The sequence below is a fragment of the Myodes glareolus genome, chromosome 13, assembly GCF_982192425.1.
Source record: "Myodes glareolus chromosome 13, mMyoGla1.1, whole genome shotgun sequence".
In the NCBI taxonomy this organism is placed as follows: Eukaryota; Metazoa; Chordata; class Mammalia; order Rodentia; family Cricetidae; genus Myodes; species Myodes glareolus.
Window position 1 is genome coordinate 10,864,035 of NC_142038.1, and position 23,920 is coordinate 10,887,954.

A 23,920-nucleotide genomic window follows, 5' to 3' on the forward strand; every position below is an offset into this window, starting at 1 on the left:
AGTTTATGAAGCAGAGAAATAAAACAAAAACAAAACTCAAAACAGGAAGACACATAAACAAAAAAAAAGATTTGTGTAGAACATACACAGAAAGAGTATGAAAACAGAGAAAACTGAAGAAAAAATAATGAATGTCTGCAAAAAATGCATTTTTTTTTTTAGTTTTATAAGGTATGGCTTTCTCCTCTTCCTTCCTTTCTTCCTTCCTTCTTTCTTTTTCTTTTTTTGAGACAGGGTCTATCTACATAACACTGGCTGTCCTGGAACTCACTCAGGATGGCATTGAACTCACAGAGATCTGCCTGCTTCTGCCCCGAGTGCTGGGAATAAAGGCATATTTTCTTTTAAGCAATGTAGAGGTTTAGAAATTTAGAAAAAGATGTTGATAAGTCTTTAATTCTGTTAGTATTTTATTTTGTTTTCTTTAATATTAAGAGTAATGATAAGTATCTTCGTATTAACTAGGTTATCTGCTTTTTATTCTTTTTGTTTGTTTATTTGTTGTTTTTGTTCTTATAAAACAGGGTCTCTCTACATAGTCCTGGTTAACCTGGACTATGCAGACCAAACTGGCCTTGAACCAGAGGTTCATCTCCCTGCCACCCAAGTGATGGGATTGAAGGTGTGGACTATCATGCCTGGCTCATACTCTTTCTTTTTTTAAGATTCATTTATTTTTATTTTACATGTATGGGTTGTCTTGCCTGCATGTATATTGGTGTAATACATATGTGCAGTTCCAGAGACCAGAAGATGGTGTCAGATCCCCTGAAACCAGCCCTATAGGTTCTGGAAATCAAACCGGTACTACGCAAGAATATTTTTAACATTATAACACAAATACCCAGCAGTACAATGTTAGTATGTATTAAAACATAATCAAATCTTCACTAAAATTAAACTTTGTTGTTTTGGTATCAGGGATTTATTTTGTTGCTAGGGATTAAACCTAGAACCTTATACATACAAAGGACACACACAGTCTACCACTGCGCTACAAAGTTAAGTTTTTGAAGAATTACTGTCTACCTCCCACCCACTTCATAAAATCTAGACAACTTAAGAAAAATAAAACAGAAAAAATTAGTAGAAAACTGGACACAGACCTTAACAAATTTCAAGCCAATTAACTTCACTTGTTGACCAAACTAGAATTTTATGCAAGGAAAAGAATCATTCATCAAAGTTAGGCCATTGTGCTTACCGCACAGAATCTAGATCTAATTGACTTATATTTGAGATATGCCACCTTCTACCTAACACATCGAGACAAAGAGGCAGTCTCCTGAATGCCAGAATCATGCCACGGAGCAAATACGTGCAAGGAGAGAAGCCTGCCCCGTCAAGTACCTTGGAGTTGCCTCTTGCACTCGGCCGGCTGCAGGGAGGCACAGAGGTGCTGCAGGTTCCCACTCTCAGCCTGGTGCATGAGGTAGAAGAGTTTCCAAAGCATCGGGACTGACAGTGTGCCAAAGGGCATCTCAGACATAAACAGCCAAATGCCAAGTCTGCACATTTTAAAAGGCGACAGGAAAAATTTTATATATTAGAAAGTTTCACCACACTAAAAAGTGGAAACAAGATTTTCGCCTTCACATTACCACAACTTTCCCAACACACACACATGAGGGAGGGGCAGGTATCCTTTATTGTAAATGCTTTGTGCCAAAAGTATTTGAAATTTTTGGAATATTTTGAAATATATTTACACATATATAATAGCATGTACCACAGAGGAGACTGAAATATAAACATGAAAGCCTGCTACATGATTCACAACAGCCAAGATATGGAACTAGATGCCCACTAACAGATGAATGGATAAAAAACATATGGACATATACGTAATGCTATTTTATTCATTGGAGAAAACAAGCAGACCCAGTCAGAGGAGGAAGACAGCAGAAAGGTAAAGGGGCAGATGTGAGCAGATACAATAATGGATCTGGATGTCTGTGTGCACTCTGTACACACAGCTTTAATGATAATTTTATACAGTATTTTTTACTGTGCATGTATTTACTTTGGCACAGTGCATGAGGTCAAATGTGGAAACACTTATGACATAATATCAGCTCTAGAAGTTTCTAATTCTTGACCTTTCTGTGCTAGAGATATCTGCATACATCATCAACTTGTTCCATACTTACAAAAACAAAGGCAGTATTATTATCACAAACTTACACGTGAAACCTCTCAGACACACGCAGAACATTAATAAAAGTAATGGGTTTTGAATCAGAGATCCTTTTTAAGGCCCCAATGAGAGAGAGGCTGTCTTAGTTAGGGCTACTATTGCTATGATCAAACACCATGACCAAAGAAAGTTAGGAAGGAAAGGGTTTATTTGCTTACACTTTGCTTACACTTTGTGTTGGTTTGAATAGGTATGGCACCCACAGACTCATGTGCTTGAATGTTTCGCCAATAGGGAAATATAACAGACTATATCTCTAAAACTGTAAGCCATCCCCAGTTAAATGTTTTCTTTCATAAGAGTTGCCATGGTCATGGTGTCTCTTCACAGTAATAGAAATCCCAATTAAGAAACACTCTACATTCCCAGACAGGAAGCCCTTACCTCTTACCTTTTGGCTTTCAAGACATGTAGGACAGCTCTGAGAAACAGTTCATCAAATTCAATCTGCAGTTTCTCCATGGAGTAGGGCTGCAGCGCTAATCCCATGCATGTGCTATGACTCACATACTGTGCCCAGTGGTCACTGACGTAGCCAAGGGTCATCCTGAGCGTGAGGAAAACAGCACAGCACTTTTCAGGCACTCACCCGTTGTCACCTGGCATTGCATGTGAAGGACTAACATTAACTAAGCACCTACTATCTGCTCAGTCCTGAAAGCAATCTTCACAGGGACAGTGAAAACCAACCCTTCAGAGCTCAGCAGGATGCATAAGAACAATGGTAAATAAAAAGCTGTTACTGACGTTTCATGTCAGGCTGCATACACAGCTATCCTCAGCTACATGTGGGCTTCAGGGCACAGGACAGATACACATGCTAGAACCTCACCCTTCTAAGGGACCCCAGCCTTTGAGGGCATCCTATAATCTTCATAAAGCTGACTGAAATCTAAAATAAATGAATGTAAATCAATTCAGTTTGGAGAAGAAAAGTGGGGAAAGGGAGAGATTTTGCATTTTTATGAACTTCTTTTTGAGGGAAGAGGTTGGAAAAAAAGAACAGTCTATATATGTGCTATAGGGAATAATCTAGAAAAAAAACCCTGAAGATGTAGAAAAGAAAATGAAGCTGATTTACAGAAAAGCAATACATAAACTCAAAAACATTTCAAACACTTGCAAATAAAACAATAAGCCCATCTTTCATTCAAGTGCATGTTCTCCCAGTTCAAATACAGTATGACTTATTTAAGTCCTTGGAAGTTTTTTAAATATTTAAACTACAATAAGAAATGAAAGAACAATGTGGGGAATAATGGTAGTGAGGAATTACTGTGAATTCATCACAGCTCAGCCTGTGGCAATCCCAAGGAAAAGCTGGCTGTGGACAGAAAGCGGGAATAAGAGAAAGGGAAAGAAGTGAAGGCCTGTGTGGTGGTGGGAAAGAAAACGGCCCCAAAGGGAAAGGCACTATTAGGAGGTGTGGCCTTGCTGGAGCAGGTGTGTCACTGTGGGGGTGGGCTTTGAGGCTTCTTATATGCTCAAGTCACACCCAGTGTCTCAGTTCACTTCCGGTTGCCTCTCAGCTTCTTCTCCAGCACTATGTCTGCCTGCATGCCACCATGTCCCACCATAATGCTAATGAACGGAACCTCTGAACTGTAAGCCCCCAATTAAATGCTGTCCTTTCTAAAAGTTGCCATGACCATGGGGCCCTCACAGCAGTCAAACACTAAGAGTCCCTGCATCTTTTCTGACCCTTCTCTCCAGCAGCAGTTTTGAAAATCAGAACTCCAATAAATTATATTTTTAAAAAAATCAATTGAATCTGAGATAATTAATCAAATAATTTCACTGGAAACATTTACAAAATCCCCATCTAGCTGATGGAAGGAATACCTCACTTTTATGAGAAGACCTAACTAAGTATGAGCATCCGTCCCTCTGCAGGTCTGTGTCGAAGTAAGGAGACAGTGGCAGGATGTGTCAACAGCAACATTACCTGATCAGGTATCCAATGCGCTTCACAAACTGCCTATAGCGGGCTCTGTTAAAGGTTTCTAACCCCACAGCCAGGAGTTCCACTAATGAGTTAGCAAAGGCAAAAATTTTCATCATCTCTTGGGGCCTTGTTGTTTCAGGTAAATAATCACCTAGACGTGAAACAGATAGGAAAATATAATTACTATGACGAAACATTACAGAACACAGTACATAATTCAGTGAGAAAGCCAGGAGGGTTGGGATTAATCCCATCTCTCTGGCTCCAATATCAAAGTGGGATATACAGTAAGAACAATGTATTTAACCTAGGTAACATGTACATTAGCCGGCCTTCTTCATTTAAGCATGAAGTTTAAAAAAAAAAAAAGTTACAAATATAAGAGAAAGAAGGCTTTGCATAGGTGGGCACAGGAAAAACACCCAGGAGCAGCCCACCCAAATGCAAGGCTTGATGCTTCCTATATGGAGCTTGTACCAGTACCACCTTTCAGTTATGACAAGAAAAACTATCTACCTTTTGCTTTAAAGCCAAGAAGATGTTGAAAGAGCTCATGAAAGGGAAACTGGGACAAAAGGACGACCAAGTCATCTTCATTAAGTAGAATCCAACTGGTCTCAGGGTCTTCATCCTAAAGGGAAGATGCCACATCACGTCAGCTACCCAGGCTTGGATTACAGAGACTAAATCCAAGTCACAATGTGGTCCTTAGAGACACCTCCTCAAGAACAGTCTCCTCACTAAACCTCTGTATTTATAAAACTAACTTGCTTCAAGTATATCAAGTAATGCAAAATAGGATAATACCGTGTATATAATGGCTAGCAAGAGTTCTTGACTCCATCTGAACATTAGATCATCCGGTAGGCTCCAGAAAACTGGACCTACGTGTGGGCCTGACAAGCTTCATAAGTCACCCAAGTGAGCCTTAGTGGAGCTCGTGTTGAGAACCAAATGATGTGGAGGAACCACAGGCTTCCCCCACAGACTTTTCGGATCCAACCAAGCTCTTAACAGTCTCAAGTACTAAGTTCTTCTGGGTTGCTTTTGCTTTTGTTTTTCCTTGCTTGCTGCTATTGTTGTTGGGTTTTACTTGTTTCATTAGGGAAGCAGCTTTTATTTTTTGCTGTTGTTGGTCTTTTGGCCTTTATTTTTTGATTTTGGGTTTTTTCCTCTTTGTTTTTGTTTTTGGTGGGTGAGTGTCTTGCAATCTAGCCTCGTCTGTCCTACATATCAAGATCCTCCTTCCTCTCCCCATGAAGTGCTGAAATTAAAGGCATACACCATGATGCCTAACTCCCTAAGTTCTTGAATTCACTCCTTTCAGTGAGTGCTAACCAAGAAGCAAGCACCACTGTAGAATCTTCTCTGGGGTTATCTTCAGGGAACCCATCAAAATTAAAAAGATTTTAAAAAAAAAAGCTATTTTAAAGAAAGACCACGTTAGGGAAAAGCAAAGAATGAACAAACAAAAAACATTGTTTCGTTACAGTCTTCCAAAGAGAATTTATATTAGCTCCCGAGAAACTCAGTTTTCCCACAAGTGTTTGCATGCCCACATCACTTCCCACCACCTGCCCACCGGCTACAAGCCATCAGAAGGGACAAAGAACAAGACAAGCACTCGTCCCTGAATGGGCCCTGGTGCAATTCATCAACACGCCCCCCACAGCAGCATGAGGGTCACTTTGGGGACTGCTGTCCAGTTTCTACTCCTCAGACAAAGGATTTTAGTGAGCATCTTAGAACATAAAATCAGGGTTTGAGACAGATTACATCTGATGGCAAGGGCCTTTACCTGCTGAGGCTCTGTGCTGGCCAAATCAGGGACTCAGCCAGAAACAGGCCCAGGAACTTCTAATGAGCAGAAGAAAAATTCCTTAAATATACACCACTAAAGATGGGCAGAGGTGGTGCACATCTTTAATTCCAGCACTTGGAAGACAGAGGCAGGAGGATCTCTATGAGTTCGAGACCAGCCTTGTCTACAAAAGCTAGTTCCAGTACAGACTCCAAAACTACAGAGAAGCCCTGTCTCAAAATAAATAAATAAATAAATAAATATGCCTCTAATCACTGTGGAGGAAAGAAAAATTAACAAGAGTTATCTTAAAACTTTTTTAAAATTGTCTTGAGAAGCTAGATTTTTTATTCATTAGATTTTCATCAAAATTACTCAGAGAAGCTCATCTGTGAGATCCTAGTCCCAGGAACCTGTTACTGTGCAAAATAAAACCTTCATGTACATTTCACAAAGTCACTCTACTCCGTTTTCCAGTTCCAGCTTCTGCCATCTGAACACATCTACAAAGGACATCAGGGTGGGCTACTGGCTCGGAACGTGCTCTAGAGGTTTTACATTTAATGACCACATGACCTGAAACAAGTTACCTTCCTTTACACATCTGTTGTCCCTATCTATAAAAGAGGGTCTCAACATTACTCCCCTCGTAGGGTCACCGGGACAATCGAGATTTACAAGAAAGCGCTTAGAACAATGTTTTGCATGTAAGCAGAGCTCAAAATTGATTAAAGGGAACACTGCAGACACAAGTTACCTCTTCTCCTCCTTCATCTACGAGCGTCCAGTTCCCAGATGCAGGTCCTGAAGATGATGGCTTCCACTCACTGGGCTTCATGTGACACATAAACTCTGCTCGATTTCTAAAAAACAGACAGGAATCTGACCATATGGACATAGAAAGTCTGATACGAGCACGTTTGGATCACCTAGGCTAAAGAAGAGTCAGGAATCAGCCCAGCCGTCAAATGGTGTAAATGATCAAAAAAGAAGTAAGAACCAAGGCCAGGAGTAACACTGCTTAGAAGGCAGAGGCAGGCAGATCTCCCTGAGTTCAAGGTCAGCCTGGGATTGATGACAAGTTCTAGATCTGGTCTACACGGTAAAGAGCACTTGCTGTCCCTGCACAAGCTAGCACTCACATCAGGCAGCTCACAACTACCTGCAACTCCAGCTTCATGGCATCCAGAGCCCTCTTTTGGCCTCCATGGGCACCCACACTCACACATGCTGTATATGTGTGTATCCTGACACATACAAGTGTCCATGATTAAAAATGCATCTTATCAAAAATAAAAAGGTCTTATGCAGTTGATAGAGAAGCTGTTTGGGGCCAAAAGTCAGACATTACCTCCCTTCTCAGGAGCGGCCTCTGCGTGCAGGCAGTAAAGGATGGAGGCCAGAAAAACAGCAGCAGGACTTTCCAAGCAGCTGTTCCACCTGATGAGCGATTAACCAGAACAGCTTCCTCTCGGACCACATCTGCAGCCCTCTGTGAATAAGTACCCATCCACTTCTCTCTTTAGACAGAAACCTCCTACAGACTCCAGCTCTGAAGTTCAAATATTTCCCTTTCAACAGGGAAAACCGCAGTCCTGAATCCCCGGTGTCCATTTGGTATGTGTCACTTGCATGTTGTCAGGAACTTTTTCTTCTGTATAAAGCAGCCCTCCTTGGGGGCTGAAGAGTTAGCTTAGAGTTTAAGAGTACTGGCTGCTCTTTCTGAGGTCATGAGTTCGATTCCCAGCAAACAAAAGCCATGAGTTCAATTCCCAGCAACCACATGGTGACTCACAACCATCTATAATGAGATATGGTGCCATCTTCTGGTGCATAGGCATACATGCACGCAGGACACTGTATACATAATAAATAAATCTTAAAACAAAACAAAAACAACAACAAAAGAACAGCCCTCCTTTGTACTTCTGCTATGGTCGCCCTCCTGGTCTCTGAGCACAGGTCTAGAGTCAGGAGTGACACAGTCCTTCTCTGCATCCTTTAATCAGCTACTAACTCACTTCCCGGGAAGAGGTGGCTAGTTCCTACATTCTATCTCCTAGTCAACAGGCCCGGAGGCAGGTTAGCTGGTAGTAACAGTGTCAGGGTCACCAACAAGCAGGCTCTGCATCCTCCCGGGATCAAAAACATGCCTGCCCTTTTGCTATGTGGCTGGTTGGGATCCTGAGCCAGGAGAGGCATAAATGTCTGCAGCCATCAATGACGCAATGAAAAAGTACATACTATTCTGTCTCCAGTTCACTGTCTATCCAGAGCAACTCCAGCCCCACACTTTTGGTGTAATCCAAGTTGACCTTGAACTGATGATCCTCCAAACAGTTTCACAAGCTCCGGGGTGCAGTGATAACAGACAGGTGTGTCCCACCACACCTGGCCTAATCTTCCTTGAGTACAAGTTTTGTTCCCTGTTCTAAAACCTCTCACTTGTTCACAGGCCAAGCCACAACAAGTGTAGTTCCTTCAGTTTTAAGGCCTTATATCCTCCAGTCTCCACCCAGTTACTCACTTTGGCTACCTTGACTCAGCTATCTACACCCCAGCCCTCTGCACACCCTGGATCAGGGCCTTTGCTCACACTCTTCTCCCCAGCCCCTCAGCTAATGATATCCAACCCACTCCTCGAAGCCGACTCAACCACTGAGGACATGTCTCTGACTGCTCAACTCTTTACTGCTACACTAACTCCTCGGCAGTCCTCACGGCTCCACAGTTCAACACGTACACCAGATCCACCTCTAGTCTAAGGAACAAACCATCTCTTAGTCTGTGGCACCTTTCACAATGACACACACAATGAGAGAAAAACCCGCTAAAACGGGGAGGACACGAGAAAGGTTAATAAGCAGCTAGATGTACCACTTTGGGACAGGAGTACCAAACCCAAAGAAAATCTGCAGTGTTAAATTCTAGAATGCCAACACTTCCCTTAGCAGGTCTCTCTGGATGAGGGCAGTTAAGAAAACCAACCCTTTGATAGAGTATTCAATTTCTATTTTACAAGGCTCTTCCACACTTACTTGACAGGAGACATCAGCAGGGCAAGGGACTGCATAAAATGAAAGACCCCTGAAGGGTTATTCAACACTTTGATCTGAAATCAGAAAATGAAAAAAAGCATACTGTAGAAAACCAGCTCAAGCTGGTTTACACATATCTAATAATCAAGACGCTAGTCAGAGGACAACGCCAAGCCTGACACCTGCTCCAAAGCACAAGGCACAGCTGGAGCCGTTACCTGCACACTGTCTCAGAGCGAAGGACGAGCATGGGCAGCTGATGTCAAACACCTGCAGCGGCTGGTGGAGCACAGCACAGCTGCTTTAAACCAAGAAAAACAAAACCTCCTCCTCATCATCAGAGTGACTTAGGCTCCACACCACCAGAAATATTAAATAAAATATGAAGGAGTTGAGCTGAATTTGACATACATTTTGGTTCCTGCTATCTGAGTGGTGGCTATGAATAATAAAAATGGCCAAAAGGGGCTTGGCATAGGAAAAACTATAAACTATATGGTCAACTGGTAAGTATATGCAAGCTGCTAACAGACCTAAGATCTCCCTGCTATGCTAGTACCAATTGTACTGTGAGATGGATTAGAGTTGTGGTTATTACTACAGAAAAGACAAACAGTCCTGGTAAGCTGTCCTTCTCCAAACCTTACCAAATTAAATTAATCACTTGTGAACCTACCAAGCCGGGTTGCAGCTGAACTTTTGCAATTCTGTGCTAATCTCCCCACCTGTGATGACCCAGAAAGTGTGATAACCCTATACACATGCACTCCTGGTTTAAAGGCTTTACTGAGGGAACCAGGGAGGTAGCAGATAGCTCAGTGGTTAGGAGTACTCACTGCCCCCCAAGAGACAGAGGGGAGGGTATGGTTTCCCTGCACCCAGATCAGGAAGCTCACAACCACTTTTAAGTCCAGTTACACATCAATGCCATCTAGCCTCTGCAGACACCTACATGGACACTGTGCACATAAGTCCATGCAGACACATAGAGTATACAAGTAATAGAAATATATGTCTTTTACATTTTTATTTAAATAGCACGCGACTAGGTCTTTGGGGGATGGGTTGTTTTAGACATTTCTTAAGGAAAACTAATAAAAATCCCCACCCCCACCCCCAGAATCAGAAGATCATCATACCTGTATAAAAGGAACAGCCCACTTACTGACGCCAGCTGGGCACCGAAGAATGTGGTTGAGAAGGAAGAAGTGATCTCCAGGACAGCCAACTCTTTGTAACACTGACACCTGAACAGGAAAAGACTCGTGTTTTCACTAATTTAATAAACTCATGCACGCAGTAAGCTGGGGGTGCATGCAACCTTTCTAGAGTGCCCAGACATAGGTCTTCTCTGTAAAACACCTCAATTTTCCAAATCCTGACACCTTTCTTCTCGTTAAGCATCACTAAGTTTATCATCCAGCATGATTAGGCACATGGTGAGTCAGCAGTCAGTCTTCACCTCCCTCTGTATTTCCTCCTGGAAATGCAGTTCAACTCTGACCTGGAAGCCAGAGCTCATTAGACACACAAAGTAACAAGACAAATAACTTGTAACCTCTGTCATTATCAAAGAAAAATTATTAACTCACTAAATGAATTAACTGGAAAAGCTACAGAATAAAGAAATATGAAACACAAAATAAGAAATTATTCTTAGATTACCCAAGCAATGAAAGACCTTTGCCTGCAGTTGTTCCCTTACCAGCTTCTGCAGCCAGAGAAGGATGTCCTCATGGAACTGGGCGTCCTCACTCACTCTCCTGGTGAACATGAACAAGACGCTGATGCACTCCTTCAGCTGACACACGTCAGAGGGAATGCTGCCTGTCAGTTTAGAGCCTGCAAAAGAGAGAGGCTTAGCTGAGAACTCCTAATGGTACTGGGACTTTCAGCTTCTCCACTTAAAGCAAAGAAACCAAAAAGTGTAAAACATTTAGTTCAGATTAAACCCAAAGAGGCTGTTCACTTCCTGACTGAGGGTGCTTCTGCTGCCATGACCTCCTCCCTTGAGGGACTATGTCCTACTGAACTGAGTCAAAGCAAACACTTCTGTCTCTTGTCAGAAGAGCAGTAATACAAAGAGACATCACCAAGCAGTGGGGCTGCTATAACAAGCACGACATGTGGTCCTTATGCCTTTGGAACTACTGTGCTGGATAAACACAGAAGAATTTAGAGCTATGGGCTGAACAAGTCCTGAGCGGATATAAACAGAACTTGATGGTCCATTCTGCTGAGAGTTTGGAAGACCAGAGTGTTAAAAGAGATACAGACAAAGAGGGCTTGGCTCATGAAGTGTTTTAGAGCTTATGTTAGTTAGGGTTTTCATTGCTGTGAAGAGATGCCATGACCACAACAACTCTTACAAAAGAAAACATTTAACTGAGGTGGCAGCTTACAGTTCAGAGGTTCAGTTCATTATCGTCATGGTTGGGGAGCATGGCAGCATAAAAGCAGACATGGTGCTGGCTACATCTTGAACAGAAGGCAACAGAAAGTGAACTGAGACACTGGGAATAGCTTGACTCAAAGTACACCCCCACAGCGACACACTTCCTCCAAAAAGACCACACCTACTCCAAAAAAGCCTCACCTTTTAATAGTGCCAATGTTTTGGGGGCCATTGTCTTTCAAACCACCACAGAGCTAAGCAAAAACTCTATTGGGAACTGGGACAGAGGTTATCCCTGTGATATCCTGGCAAAGAATCTTGACCATCCTACCCAAAATTACAGACTCATTTGTTTGGAGGAGAATATCTCAAGACAGGCAGTTATTCAAGTTACAGCACGGCTAGTGCTCACTTTTCTTGCCCAGGTCTACAGGGAAGGAGAGCAACAAGGGGAGCAGAAAGACATGTGCAACGTGTGGGTCAGCCAGGAAGGGCGAGTCTAAAGCTGCAGACAGGGCAGTGCTGAAGAAGAGAGGCCTCAGGTCCTGCACTGGGAGGGCAGGACACACCGAGGGCAAGGCCCTAAACACTCCACACTCCAACTTGTGAAAATATGTGTGTATTTAAAAGACGAGCCTAAACTGAGAATGCCCTGAAAGTGTTCCTTCCTGGTCAACAAGCATCAGGCAAGTATATTTGAGAGAAGTGGGTCAGGCTCTATTTCCGGCTAGGGGAACTCAGTGCCACTGTTCACAGTACGTGGAACAGTAAGGTTCCTCAAAGCTGCAGGGTAAGGCTGGACAATATGGGCAAAGTCAAATTCCCTGCAGAGAGGTACTGCGAGGCCATCAAATAAGGCTGAGAACATGAAGCCTAAGTTGCCATGAAGACCTCAGGATGCTGAAGATGCCAGGACCAAGGGACATCCACCAAGGAGAGCAGCAGGCACGGAGCAGATGTGGCCAGTCCAATACAGAGACTACGTGTGCTGTAGGTAGCAGAGTGAGACAAGGAGGGCTACCAGGGATTTTGGGGCGCTGATGATTCAAGCCCCAGATGCCCAGACATGGGCAACAGAATATGATGCTTACCCTACTGGCTCTGTTAGAACAAGGGCCTGTGCCCTCAGGCTAGATTCTACAGCCTGAATCAGACCATGCCTCCCGGTAGTTCTGTGTGAGACAGAGACTTAAGAAGCCATCTGGGCTATGATTTGACAGCTTTCAATTTATGATACCTGGCTCCTCCACACTTTGTCATACTGTACTGAAACTAAGTCACATGATATGAAACTTCCCATCAGTATAAGTGTTACAAAACATCACATTTTTCTTTGTTCTTAGAACTGTTCTGAAGGCTTCTCGAGGTTTTGCATAGAGAAGTGATCTGAAGATACTCCCCTGCCCTCCAACCTGGTGTGGGAGAATTGTCTGTATTCTGTCAATCATATTTTAATAAAATGCTGATTGGCCAGGCAGGCAGTATAGGCGGGAAAGCCAGACAGGAAGTAGAGGTGGAGCAAAGAGACTGGGAGTATTCTGGCAAGCAGGAAGCTCCCTCCGCAGTTCTGCCCAGACCACTGGAGAGGAAACATGTAAGCTGCCCACCTGGAAAAGGTACTGAGCCATTATGGCTAACATAGATAATAATAATGGATTAATATAAGTTACAAGGACTAATAAGAAGCCTGACCTAATGGGCCAATCAGTTTATAACCTAATGTAGACTCTGATTTCTTTGGGACTTGCCGGCTGTGGGGTACCGGGTGGGACAGAAACCCCAAGAAGCCGGCCTGTCATGTTACACCAACCCATCCTTGGCATCGTGGCACATTCATGCTCTTGTGCGCTCTCTCTCTCTCTCTCACACACACACACACACATATGCATACACACACTCTCTTATTTCTCCCATCTCTCTCTTATTCTCTCTTTTGCCATGGTTTGGTTTGGATTTTTATAGACAGGGTCTCACTATGTAGCCCAGGATGTCTTAGAACTCACTATGTAGACCAGGCTGGCCTAGAACTCACAGAGATCCACCTGCCTCTGCCTCTGCCTCCTGGATGCTGGGATTAAAAGTGTACAGCACTATGCCTGGCTTCATTCTCTCTTAATGAAGGTTGTATCTAGGCTTTCAAGGGATGACTCTCCTTTCCATTAAGCCCTGATCTTGTTTAGATCTCCACATATTACACTGTCTAACACTCTTCCGCCCACCTTGAGGCCAACAATGGCCTCCAGGCCCTTTCTCCTTATGAACTACATTCTCTCTCTCTCTCTCTCTCTCTCTCTCTCTCTCTCTCGTTCGCTCTCTCTCTCTCTCTCTCTCTCTCTCCCTTTCTTTTCTTTCTTTTTTTGTTTGTTTGTTTGTTTGTTTTTCCAGACAGGGTTTTTCTGTGTACCTTTGGAGCTTATTCTGGAACTCGCTCTGTAGACCAGGCTGACCTTGAACTCACAGTCATCCACCTGCCTCTGCCTCCCGAGTATGGGATTAAAAAGGCATGTACCACCAATGCACCAATGCCCGGCTTGAACTGCACTGTTACAAAAGGAGTTACAGGTCAGTTTTCTTCCAGACCAACCACTGCTATTCTTTTACTATATTTAATAGGTTTCAACACTTTGATTTGGAGCAACTGAACAATGCTGAGAATGTTCAAGACTATAGGGATTTTTGAAGCTAAACTGAGTGAAAATTGAAGTGAGATGACCACAGCTAAAAGCAAAACACTGTGCTTTGAATGTGAAGTCGTCCCTAATTTACTTCAACACTTGGTGCCCAGCTGATGGTGATTTCTGGAAGGTTGTGGAACCTGTAGGAAGTAGAGCATTATTAGAGGAAGTGGGTCACTAGGGGCTGGTCTTAAGGTTTTGCATCCTGAATGAGGATCCAATGTGAACTGCTGCTTATATCCCACCATCATGATTTCCCTGCCATGAGGACAGATGTAACTATTTGAACTGTAAGCCAAATAAACTCTTCCCCTCTGCCAAAATAATCCCCCACAAAGTTCTACTAATATGTTAGACACTTGGTCTGACGACGGACTCTGTTGGCAAAGTGCTTGACTTCGCATGTATGATAGGGTGGAGGATACGTCAGGGCAGAGCAGGGAACCATCACAAGAAAAGAAAGAAATTAGAATTTCTACTTCAGAACATTGCAGAGCACCAGTTAGAAATTTAAGAAACAAGAATGTGGGGGGGGAGGGGGAAACAAGTAAATAAAATGCAAGAGAAAAGCAAGAGGATGAAAAGGTATCCTGGGGGCTGGACAGCTCAGTCAGTGGGTAGGGCACCTGCTGTTCTCGCTGAGGACCCACCCAGGTCTTGATGCCCAGCACCCACATGGCAGCTTACAACTATCCATAACTATAGATCCAAAGGAGCTAACTCCATCTCTGACCTCTGTGGCGCCAGGCATGGAGTACACAGATATATATATGTAGGCAGAATGCTCAAACACATAAAATAAAATAAATAAGTCTAATAATAAAAATAATGATAATTTTTTAAAAAATAAGGTAACCTGACCATTATTTTGGGATCAAACACCATCGGAACACTACTTAGCAAAGGCAAAGAGAGGCCGACGTTTCCCTTCCTAAAGGAGGAGAAGCGACAGCCATGGGGAAGGGGGCCTCGCACTACTCAAGAAATGTCGGGAAACACTGCGATGAGGCAGCAAGGAAGAAATACACACTGACACCTTATGAACCCAGTTAGTATCCAGTCAGCTCACAAAGTGACTCAGTTACCCTCAGTTCTTTTCCACAGTCAAGTGTAAGAGAAAACTCACTATTTACGTACCTTGGTCTTGCTGGGAAACTGCTAAAGACCTCAGGACAGCTGAGCTATTGAGCAGTGTGTAGATGTACGACTCCACTTGCAACCTTGAGAGCACAGAAGTGTAAGAGTGAAGGGCCAGTGTCTGGTGGAGGTGCTCAGATTTGGCATCAAACAGCTTCTTCAGTTCTCCCAGGACATTTTCATTCATCTCTACTCTCTGGTAATGGTGATGACCGTAAACTTTCACTTGATCTGCGCAGACACCCTACCGGCAGAGAAAGGACATATGAAACCAGCAGCACCTGATGCAGCCAGGCAGCAGGTGGAATCCACAGGCTTCAGCGCCATTTTCGAGAAGCTTATCATCACAGCAGGGGCCCAACTCTACGCATACAAAACAATAGTCAGAGAACACTGTCAACCACAAATACGTGACAAGTTCCGCAGAGAGTGCCCCGGCAAGGTCAGCACGGAACAGGAACATTTGTCCCTAAAACTCTCACAACTGATATCTTACTTTCTATGCTAAAATTACCAAGGTCAATGTGCTATCCCTCAGCTGCACAGTAGTCCGAAACAGCTCTAGATCTACCTCATTCCTTCTGGAAAGGAATCTTTCTCCATTATATAAATTTCTCCACCATACTTTATCCTCTCACTTTCTTTTCTTGTGTTAGATTTTATTTTATGTGCATGACTGTTCCATCTGCATGTATGTATGTGTACCAAATGCACATCTGGTTGCCCATGGCGGTCAGAAGAGGGCAATGGATCCCCTGGAACTGGAGTTGCTAGTTACAAGCTGCATACAGCTTATGTATGCTGGGAATCACACCAGGCCTCTGCAAGAGCAGCAAGTGCTCTTATTTCTCCACTGGGCTTTCTCTATCCTCCCTCCCTTTCTTTCTCAGTATTTCCAAATGTGTCTCTTTCCACAGAATCTACAAAAAGATATACAAGGCTCTGCAAGACGAAAGGTAGGGGCCAGCAAATCACATGTCACCAGTTTTCCTTCAATGCCAAACTTGTCAAAAATGGCCTTATCTTACGTGCCATTCCTCGCAGTCCCTTAACAAAAGGCAGCTCTGACCTCCAGCGGTGTCACACTTATGGACTTTCCTACTTTCTTATTCTCTTTACTCACTGCACACCTGTGGCATCATACCAAAACCTAAAACTAACACTCTACGGTTGAAGTTTACCTTGAGACACAGCTGCTGGCTTAGACTGTGTGTAGAAGCGTATATATCTGCATATATTTGTATTTGGTTAGTTGCTAACACTCTCAGTTAGAATCCTTCATGCAAAAATACACATTCCTGCCTCTCTTGAAAAATCTCAAGATGTAGCAAGTCAACACATCAAAATCGTACATCAGTCGGCTAGACGGCAAGAGCTGCTTTCCCTCTGGACGCGGCAGGTGCTCCTCCACTGACCACTGTCCTGCTCAGCCCTCGCCTACACGCTAATGCCTGCCCCTGTGGCTATTTGATCTTGTGATTTCTGGCTGGGTAGGTTTAACACAGAGACAATCCTAGACAGCACCGGAGGAAAGTCAGCTCAACTACCAATTCCCCAAGCTGAGAAGCTTGACACACACAGCCAAAATACCTGTACAGCCATTTGTTCATCCTTAAAGCTCCACAGTCGACTTTTGGCGTTTTGGCAATCAGACATCAAAGTCAGCAGCTCGGCTTCAGCCAACAGCAACTGCTTCCTGCATCGTGAGTAGTTCAGAAGCAACTCATAAAACTCATGCCTATCCTGATGAGCAATGCCATCAAATTCTTCTACATATGACTCAACATTTTCCAGCCATGAGCCAGGCTCCAAGAGTTTTAGCTGGTCTTTAGTAAATGGTACTAGTTCCGGTGGAGATGGGAGTTCTGGGTAGAGTCGCTCACTGCGGAGCAAGGGCTTCACAACCACCAAAGCTGGTACTTCCGCAATTTCAGCAGGCAACTCAGGATACAGTTTCTTCACTCTGGGTGGCTGAGAAACTTCTTTAGCTTCATAAGAAGTATGTGAGCTAGCAGTCTGAAGCAGCTTTGAACTAAGAGCTTCTTCATCTTCTTTCCTGGTCTGAGTTTCTCTGACTTGTGAACTTCCCGTTTCCTGCTGAGTACAGGGGAAACCAGACTGTGGTGTGCTTTCTGAAGGTCCATGTTGCGTCAGTGTGCTTTCCTCGGTCTCTGTAAAGTTCTTGGAAGGTTCAACTTTAGTTATAACATTGTCTCCAGGGTCGACCTTCAACTTGATTTCACCATCTCCATCATGGGCTCTGATCTCTGCCCTTTCTTTCAGGTCCTCTGTTTCAAGTATTAGGGAGCCTTCATCACCTACGGTCAAGGAGGTGAGTGGTATATCAAACATTTCACTTTCGTCCCATCCACTGACATCCCTGTGGAGCTGGGAATCAGCTGACACTCTCAGATCGTCTCCCTTGAGTTCACAAGCTAGAGAAGGGATTTCCTGCTCTCTAGAAGTCTCTGGAAGGGAAACTTCAACAGAAGTCTGAGGGGCTTCATCTTTCTTCTTTTCCTAAAAGCAAGATATGAAATATAACAATAGCTGATTGCTTCAGATGAAGAAAGTTTAGATTATACATAAATATCCACATTTGACATTGGGGGTTCTTCCCTCAGCTTGTTAACCCAATGCCATTCTTAGGAGTGCTTTTTCCTTTCTTAATAAGCTCTCTGATTCCACATCAGCCCCACGTCAGTTTTCTTCCAGACCAACCACTGGAATAGGTTTAAATATAAACCTATTATATTTAATAGGTTTCAATGCTTTGATTTGGGGCAACTGAACAATGCTGAGACTTTCAAGACTATGGGGATTTTTGAAGTTAAACTGAGTGAAAATTGGATTGAGATGGCCAAGGCTAAAAGCATTACCTTTTCTGTCTCTCCTGGAAGTTACCAGGACTGTCACCTAACCTGTCCTTTAATTTCTCTGAAACTCTAGCAAAACTACCCTTGAGCTTCCTCGAGTCCAGTTCTAAATTCTTCTATTAATAAGGAAACCTCAGTTACCTCAGTCACATGTGGAAGCCATGAGCAGACTCCAAGGAAGCATCTCTAAAGACACAAGTGCTGACCCCAGGCAACAGCTGTCAGCAGTTGATAACTTACACCAAAATCAACCAGCAAGGTCCCATACCTTTGAGCATTTGCGATGTGGACTCACAAGCACCCAGAGAATTCACCTCCCCACAACCTTTACAATATCACCCAATATAGATGGGGTGTCCCTTTCTGCCACACTTTCTCCTTGAACTATGACCCTAACTGAACATACTCAGAAATCTTAAAAGGAAATGCATTTGCAGGAATGTACCCTCCCAAAGGCACCTCCTCTTCTCCACATGACTGTGTAAGCTTCCTAATACATTCAGAAGTGAACCTTCATGCCAAGGTGGGAATCTCTAGCAACTCCACTTTGATTAAAGATGGTCAGCTTCCAATTATTTTGCCTACTTTAGACAGGAGGGAAAAGGGATCTAGGAGACATTGTGAATATAACTATCCTCACAGTGAAATAAAATGTAAAAAACTCAAAGTGTTCTCAAGCCACTGGCATAATAATTCATGTCTCCGGTAATTTTAAGAAATTTTCTCAGCCAGGTGGTGGTGATGCATACCTTTAATCCTAATCCTAGCACTCAGGAGGCAGAGGCTGGTGGATCTCTATGAGCTCGAAGGAAGGCCAGACTGGTCTACAGAGAGAGAGTTCTAGGACAGGCTCCAAAGCAACATAGAGAAACACTGTCTCAAAAAAAAACAAAAAAAATTAATTCTTTAATTGATGTATATGCATGTGTGCCTGTCTGGATGTGTATCACATGCATGCAATGCCATGGAGGCCAGAAGGGAATACCAGATTCCTGGGACTAGTAACAAGAAATTGTGAACCCCTCAACATGGGTGCTGTGAACAAGACCTTTCATGTCTTTTATCTTTTTTTATATGTTCCTTATAATAAGTTTTTATACGTTTTTAGTATCATCTTTTAGGAAACTGTCTTCCAAGTTCTTAAGTTCTTGGAATATAGTTATCTCTTTTTTCAGTTAAGAAAGCAAGAATCATTAACCGTAGTGAGTTCCTCCAGTTTACTCAGGATGAATGTAAAGACAGCCAGTGGCAGCGGAAGAAACCGGTTTCTGTAATAGACTGCAAGGATGCTTAATTTTCTTGAAGAAACTTTATTAAAATTATCAGGTTTTGTTCCCAGTCAACTCAGCCACAGTCACAACTGGCAGAGCAGCACTAAGAATTGTCATAGGAATAAGCATAGCCAGAGTTAGAAAGGCCTGCAGCTCAAGAGCTCCCCAGGATCAGCACAGGGGTCTCCAGCATCACCTCCAGGAGTCCTTGCCAGGTGGGCGGGATTCTCCAAAGGGCCTTTCCAATTAAGGAGCTCCATTTGCAAGGCATTTGTGTGCTGCCATTCCCAGAGGCTACAGCATGGCTTCCCCACTGAGCCACCTCTCCAGGTAGATTCTCTTAAATGCTATTAAAGCATCCTGTGCCCTCTGAGCGGAACAACTGTCTCCTTCTGAGAATTTGCCTGTGTTTGTGTTCACAAGTTATATTCTTCCTTAAAACTTTTACATCATTTCTGGTCTTAGAAATCTTTTTACTTTCTCCTGAACCTTGGGTTTATCACAGTAAAATCCCCTGAAGTGCAGAAGGGAAAAGCTAAATTAGCCGCACAACAAGCTGTCACCAACAGTTGTCTCCTGAAGATGGAACTCCGGGATGTCCATTTCTGTACACACGCGCACACTAACACAGACATCTTCTCTAAGCAACATGAAAATAGCCATGCAGTTATGTTTGTTCTGAAGCACATGTGGGACGTTTCTACTCCAGACTATGAGTCCACTGAGTCCTGCAGATTTTTCTTATATCCCAAATGCCTAGGAGTCATTTTGGGGAAAACAACAAGTGGGCATTATGTATTCAATAACGACTGGATCTTGGGAGGCACAAAAGAGGCCAAATAATAGTATATAGCATTGTCCAACTTTATTCTAATCACAATTCATGCCTAGAAGAAACAAAGGAATTAATTACCTAGGCAATAGAGCAGGGGAAGCAGGACCACAGGGATGCACAGGAAGGGTTAAGCAGAAAACAACCCATCCATCAATTACTAGATGTTTCTATTGGTTGTTGAAATTTAGAACTCAATACAATTGGTTGAGACAGGCTTTTGTTACATAATGCCAAGCAACCTAGAATTCATTAGATGGCCTGGAACTCACAAACCTCCTCCCTCGGTCTGCTGAGTGCTGGGATTACAGACATGCATCACCACTCTGCCTTACTATAAAATCTATTAAGTCTTCAGAGTAAATCCAAATCTAAGATTCTGTTCTTCTTACCCCAAGTTTACTAAGATAAATGAAGTCCATATGCTCGAGTTTGGGAGAATGTTTTTACAAAGACTCATACTAATAGAATAAAAACATCATTGGGGCTACATCTGAAGTATCCAGTAGATAAACACCAGATTCCTAACCACAACCTGTCATCCTGAAGTCAGATTACTGACCACTGAGGAATGTGTCTGACAAATCCAGAAGCCACAGCTCTGCTACACACAACAGCACATGACACTACCATTCCTGAACAAAGCCTTGGAATCTGCTCATCACAGAGACGTTTTGATGATATGGGAGTTTATAACTATGTCCAAACAATAGCCAGCACTAACAACCACAGCTACTTACCCTAGAGCAAATCCGTTTTCTTAGGCTGGCAAGCATGAGGGTCTTGCTAGTGTCATGGACATTTTCTATTTGTTTTCTTATGCTAGTCCTGAAGAAAAATTAAATTCTTCAGTGACAAAGCTTGGACATGTACTTCAAGGTTGGTTCTTATTTTTTTTTTAAACTCAATCAACTTTATCAGGTGACTACAGGAATTATGAAAGGCACTGGGAACAAGAGTGATCCCTCGCTCAGTGAGTTCACTGACAGAGTAGACTGTGGCTGGCAAAGTTGCTACAGATGAGAAGAGGAACATAAAGTGGCTCACAGTGTTACTGACAGAGGGAGAATCACGAGGATGATAAGGGAACGCTCCGAGTGAGCGTGGTTTAAACTGAGACAACAAGCAGTAGCTGGGCGGGGAGCCTGGAAGGGTGAGGCCAGGGCTCTAAAGCAGAAAACTACACAGAGAAAGATGGGTGTGACAGAAGCTCAAAGGGAAGCTGGGGCTGGGGTCCTTAATTAGTGCTTCTGCTCCTATCCTCTGTGAAATGAGAAATGAGAAAACTTAAGAACTTTTTTTAGGGGGGTGGAGCTTTGGAACTTTTTTTTTTTGGCTTTGTTCTCTGTTTTGAGACAGGGTCTCACTATGGATCCCTGGCTGCCCTGGAACTATGTAGACCAGGCAGGCCTCAATCTCACAGAGATCAGCCTACCTCTGTTTCCCATGCCCATGGGTGTGCACCACCATGCCCAGCTTTTGGAAGGCTTTTTAAAAAACAGCAATCTAACAGGCGTGGTGGTTTACACTTTGATACCAGTACTCAAACAAAAGCAGTTGATCTCTGTGAAGCCAGCCTGGCCTATCTATTCGGTACATATGCATAGGTATGTGTGTGTTATTTATATGCATGTATCAACCTAGCTTCAGTTCAGAGAATTGCAGTAAGAAAGAATGTGAAAGTGAGGGCAGTTCAGCAAAAACCCTCCTTGCAAGAGTTGCAACAATTATGATGAAGAGTACTGGGCAGAACCAGATCATGCATGAAATTCAACTCCCGGTGACCGAGAAGATTTGGAGGACGGGGCAAAGTGTGCGTGAGATTGCTAATTGGAGCAAATGTCTTGGAAATGAGCTTTAACATAAGCTTCAGTTGAGAAAGTAGAGTATTAAATGTGTATGTAGGAAACTGCCTGAAATATGTTGATAAACTAGACAAATCATTTTTCATAAGACTTAAAAGCTTAAGATTTTCATTTTTAATTTAGAAATTATATGAAACAAAATAAAGAGAGGATCCTCTTTACTGACTATTTTTTTTGGTATCTGTAATATGCTATCTTTGGACAGTCAGACGCATATGTAAAATAATGATTAAGTTACTGAACTAAAGTCATGATTTCTGGCTTTCCCCTGAGCTAAACCATGCTAACTGCATTATTTAGGATAATCAGTTAACCTGTCTAGGTCGTAGTTTTATCAATTATCTGAGGGGGAAAACAAATTATTAGTATTTAATATTCTGTTCTCTATAGATAACTCGTAAACTACCAATAACAGGCTCAAGGGGTTTATGCATGGCTGGTTAACTGTTTGTCTGCAATAGTTCTTTATCAAGCCAATATATTGCAAAATTACTTTTCTGAGCCAGGCATGGTGGCACACGCCTTTAATCCCAGCACTTGGGAAGCAGAGGCAGGCAGATCTCTGTGAGTTCAAGGTCAGCCTGGTCTACAGAGTGAGTTCCAGGACAATCAAAGATACACAGACAAACCCTGTCTTGAAAAACCAAATATATATGTTTATGACGATGGGAAGGTGGCACACTGCATAAAGTGTTATCCATAGAAACATGAGGACTGGGTTCCAACCCCAGGGCCCACACGCAGATCCTAGGTCATGGCCCCCGACAAACCTAAGCTAAATAGCAATCTCCAGGTCCTAGCCAGAGGATCTGTCTCAAAAAAAGTAAGGGAACCAGCTCCTCCTGAAGAACAATACCCAAAACTGACTTCTGGGCCACAAACATTCACTGGAACAACGTTCAACCAAATCTGCACTCAAGCCCCCTCACCATGCACACAGAGGTTTCTATTTTTTAAGTGCTCATAATATCCAAAGTAAAATAACAATAACAAATAAATAAAAGGTGTGTTGAAAAGTAATGTTTCTAGGCTGAGGTAGGAGGCTCAGGTTCAAGTACAGCCTGGGCTACACAGTGAGGTCAGCTTGGGATGTACGTGTATGTGTGTGTGTGTGTGTGTGTGTGTGTGTGTATAAAATTGTTTCTAAGAAAAAAAAGAAATTTCTGACTCTGATGTGTCTAATTCTATACTACTTTACAGAAAGGGATCCACGCACTTCTTTTACACTCTATAAATTTCCCATAAATCACTGTTAAAACTTGTTCACAGACACACACACACAAAATTATACTTTGGAGTTAGTAACATCACCAATTCTTGAGTTTTGGATTAAGGCAAAGTTATTTAGATCCAATGGTCACGTGTGATGGCATGTCTTTATTCCCACCAATCCAAAGGCAGAAGCGAGTTAAAAACCCTGTTTAAATATACAGATATAAATATACACAGACCTGTAAATATACAGGTCATACGAGATGACCGCCTCGTTGGGGTAAACTTGAATTTGTTCACTGCAATAAGTAAAGAGGAGCCAAACGAAAAATTCAAAGCGTACCTAAAAACAAATCAACTTAAAACCTCACTTAGGGCATGCAACAATCCAGAAAACATAAAATTCAACTGTGTGGTCTTTGCCCTGTGTTGATTTCTGGATATTCATGTCGCACTGTAAACAACCAAGTTCATAGGAAATAACACTGACGCCCTGAATTTTGAAAACGAAGGACTGACACATCCCTGAAATCCACAAACCATATCTCCCAAGCTAAGGACGGACCTTCTCCGTGCATTTCCAGAGGCTGAAAATGTTCCCATGTTACAAAGGACACGATAGGAAGTCAGAGATTGGGCTGAGGAAGAAAAGGCTTTGATGTGGGAAACCAAGACG

The 23,920-nt window shown here is 42.9% G+C and overlaps 1 protein-coding gene across 1 annotated transcript in view; it reads right to left on the minus strand.

The window, feature by feature from the left end:
• Window positions 1-23,920, minus strand: part of Epg5 (ectopic P-granules 5 autophagy tethering factor) — an 85,314-nt gene that overhangs the window by 61,132 nt on the left and 262 nt on the right. The window contains exons 2-11 of the mRNA XM_048419624.3: window positions 16,779-17,708; window positions 15,189-15,432; window positions 10,687-10,823; window positions 10,121-10,228; window positions 8,982-9,055; window positions 6,701-6,806; window positions 4,659-4,773; window positions 4,143-4,293; window positions 2,589-2,744; window positions 1,351-1,508 (exon numbers count right to left, since the gene is read on the minus strand). Coding sequence (XP_048275581.3) covers window positions 1,351-1,508; window positions 2,589-2,744; window positions 4,143-4,293; window positions 4,659-4,773; window positions 6,701-6,806; window positions 8,982-9,055; window positions 10,121-10,228; window positions 10,687-10,823; window positions 15,189-15,432; window positions 16,779-17,708 — 2,179 coding nt within the window. The remainder of the gene's footprint in view (window positions 1-1,350; window positions 1,509-2,588; window positions 2,745-4,142; window positions 4,294-4,658; window positions 4,774-6,700; window positions 6,807-8,981; window positions 9,056-10,120; window positions 10,229-10,686; window positions 10,824-15,188; window positions 15,433-16,778; window positions 17,709-23,920) is intronic.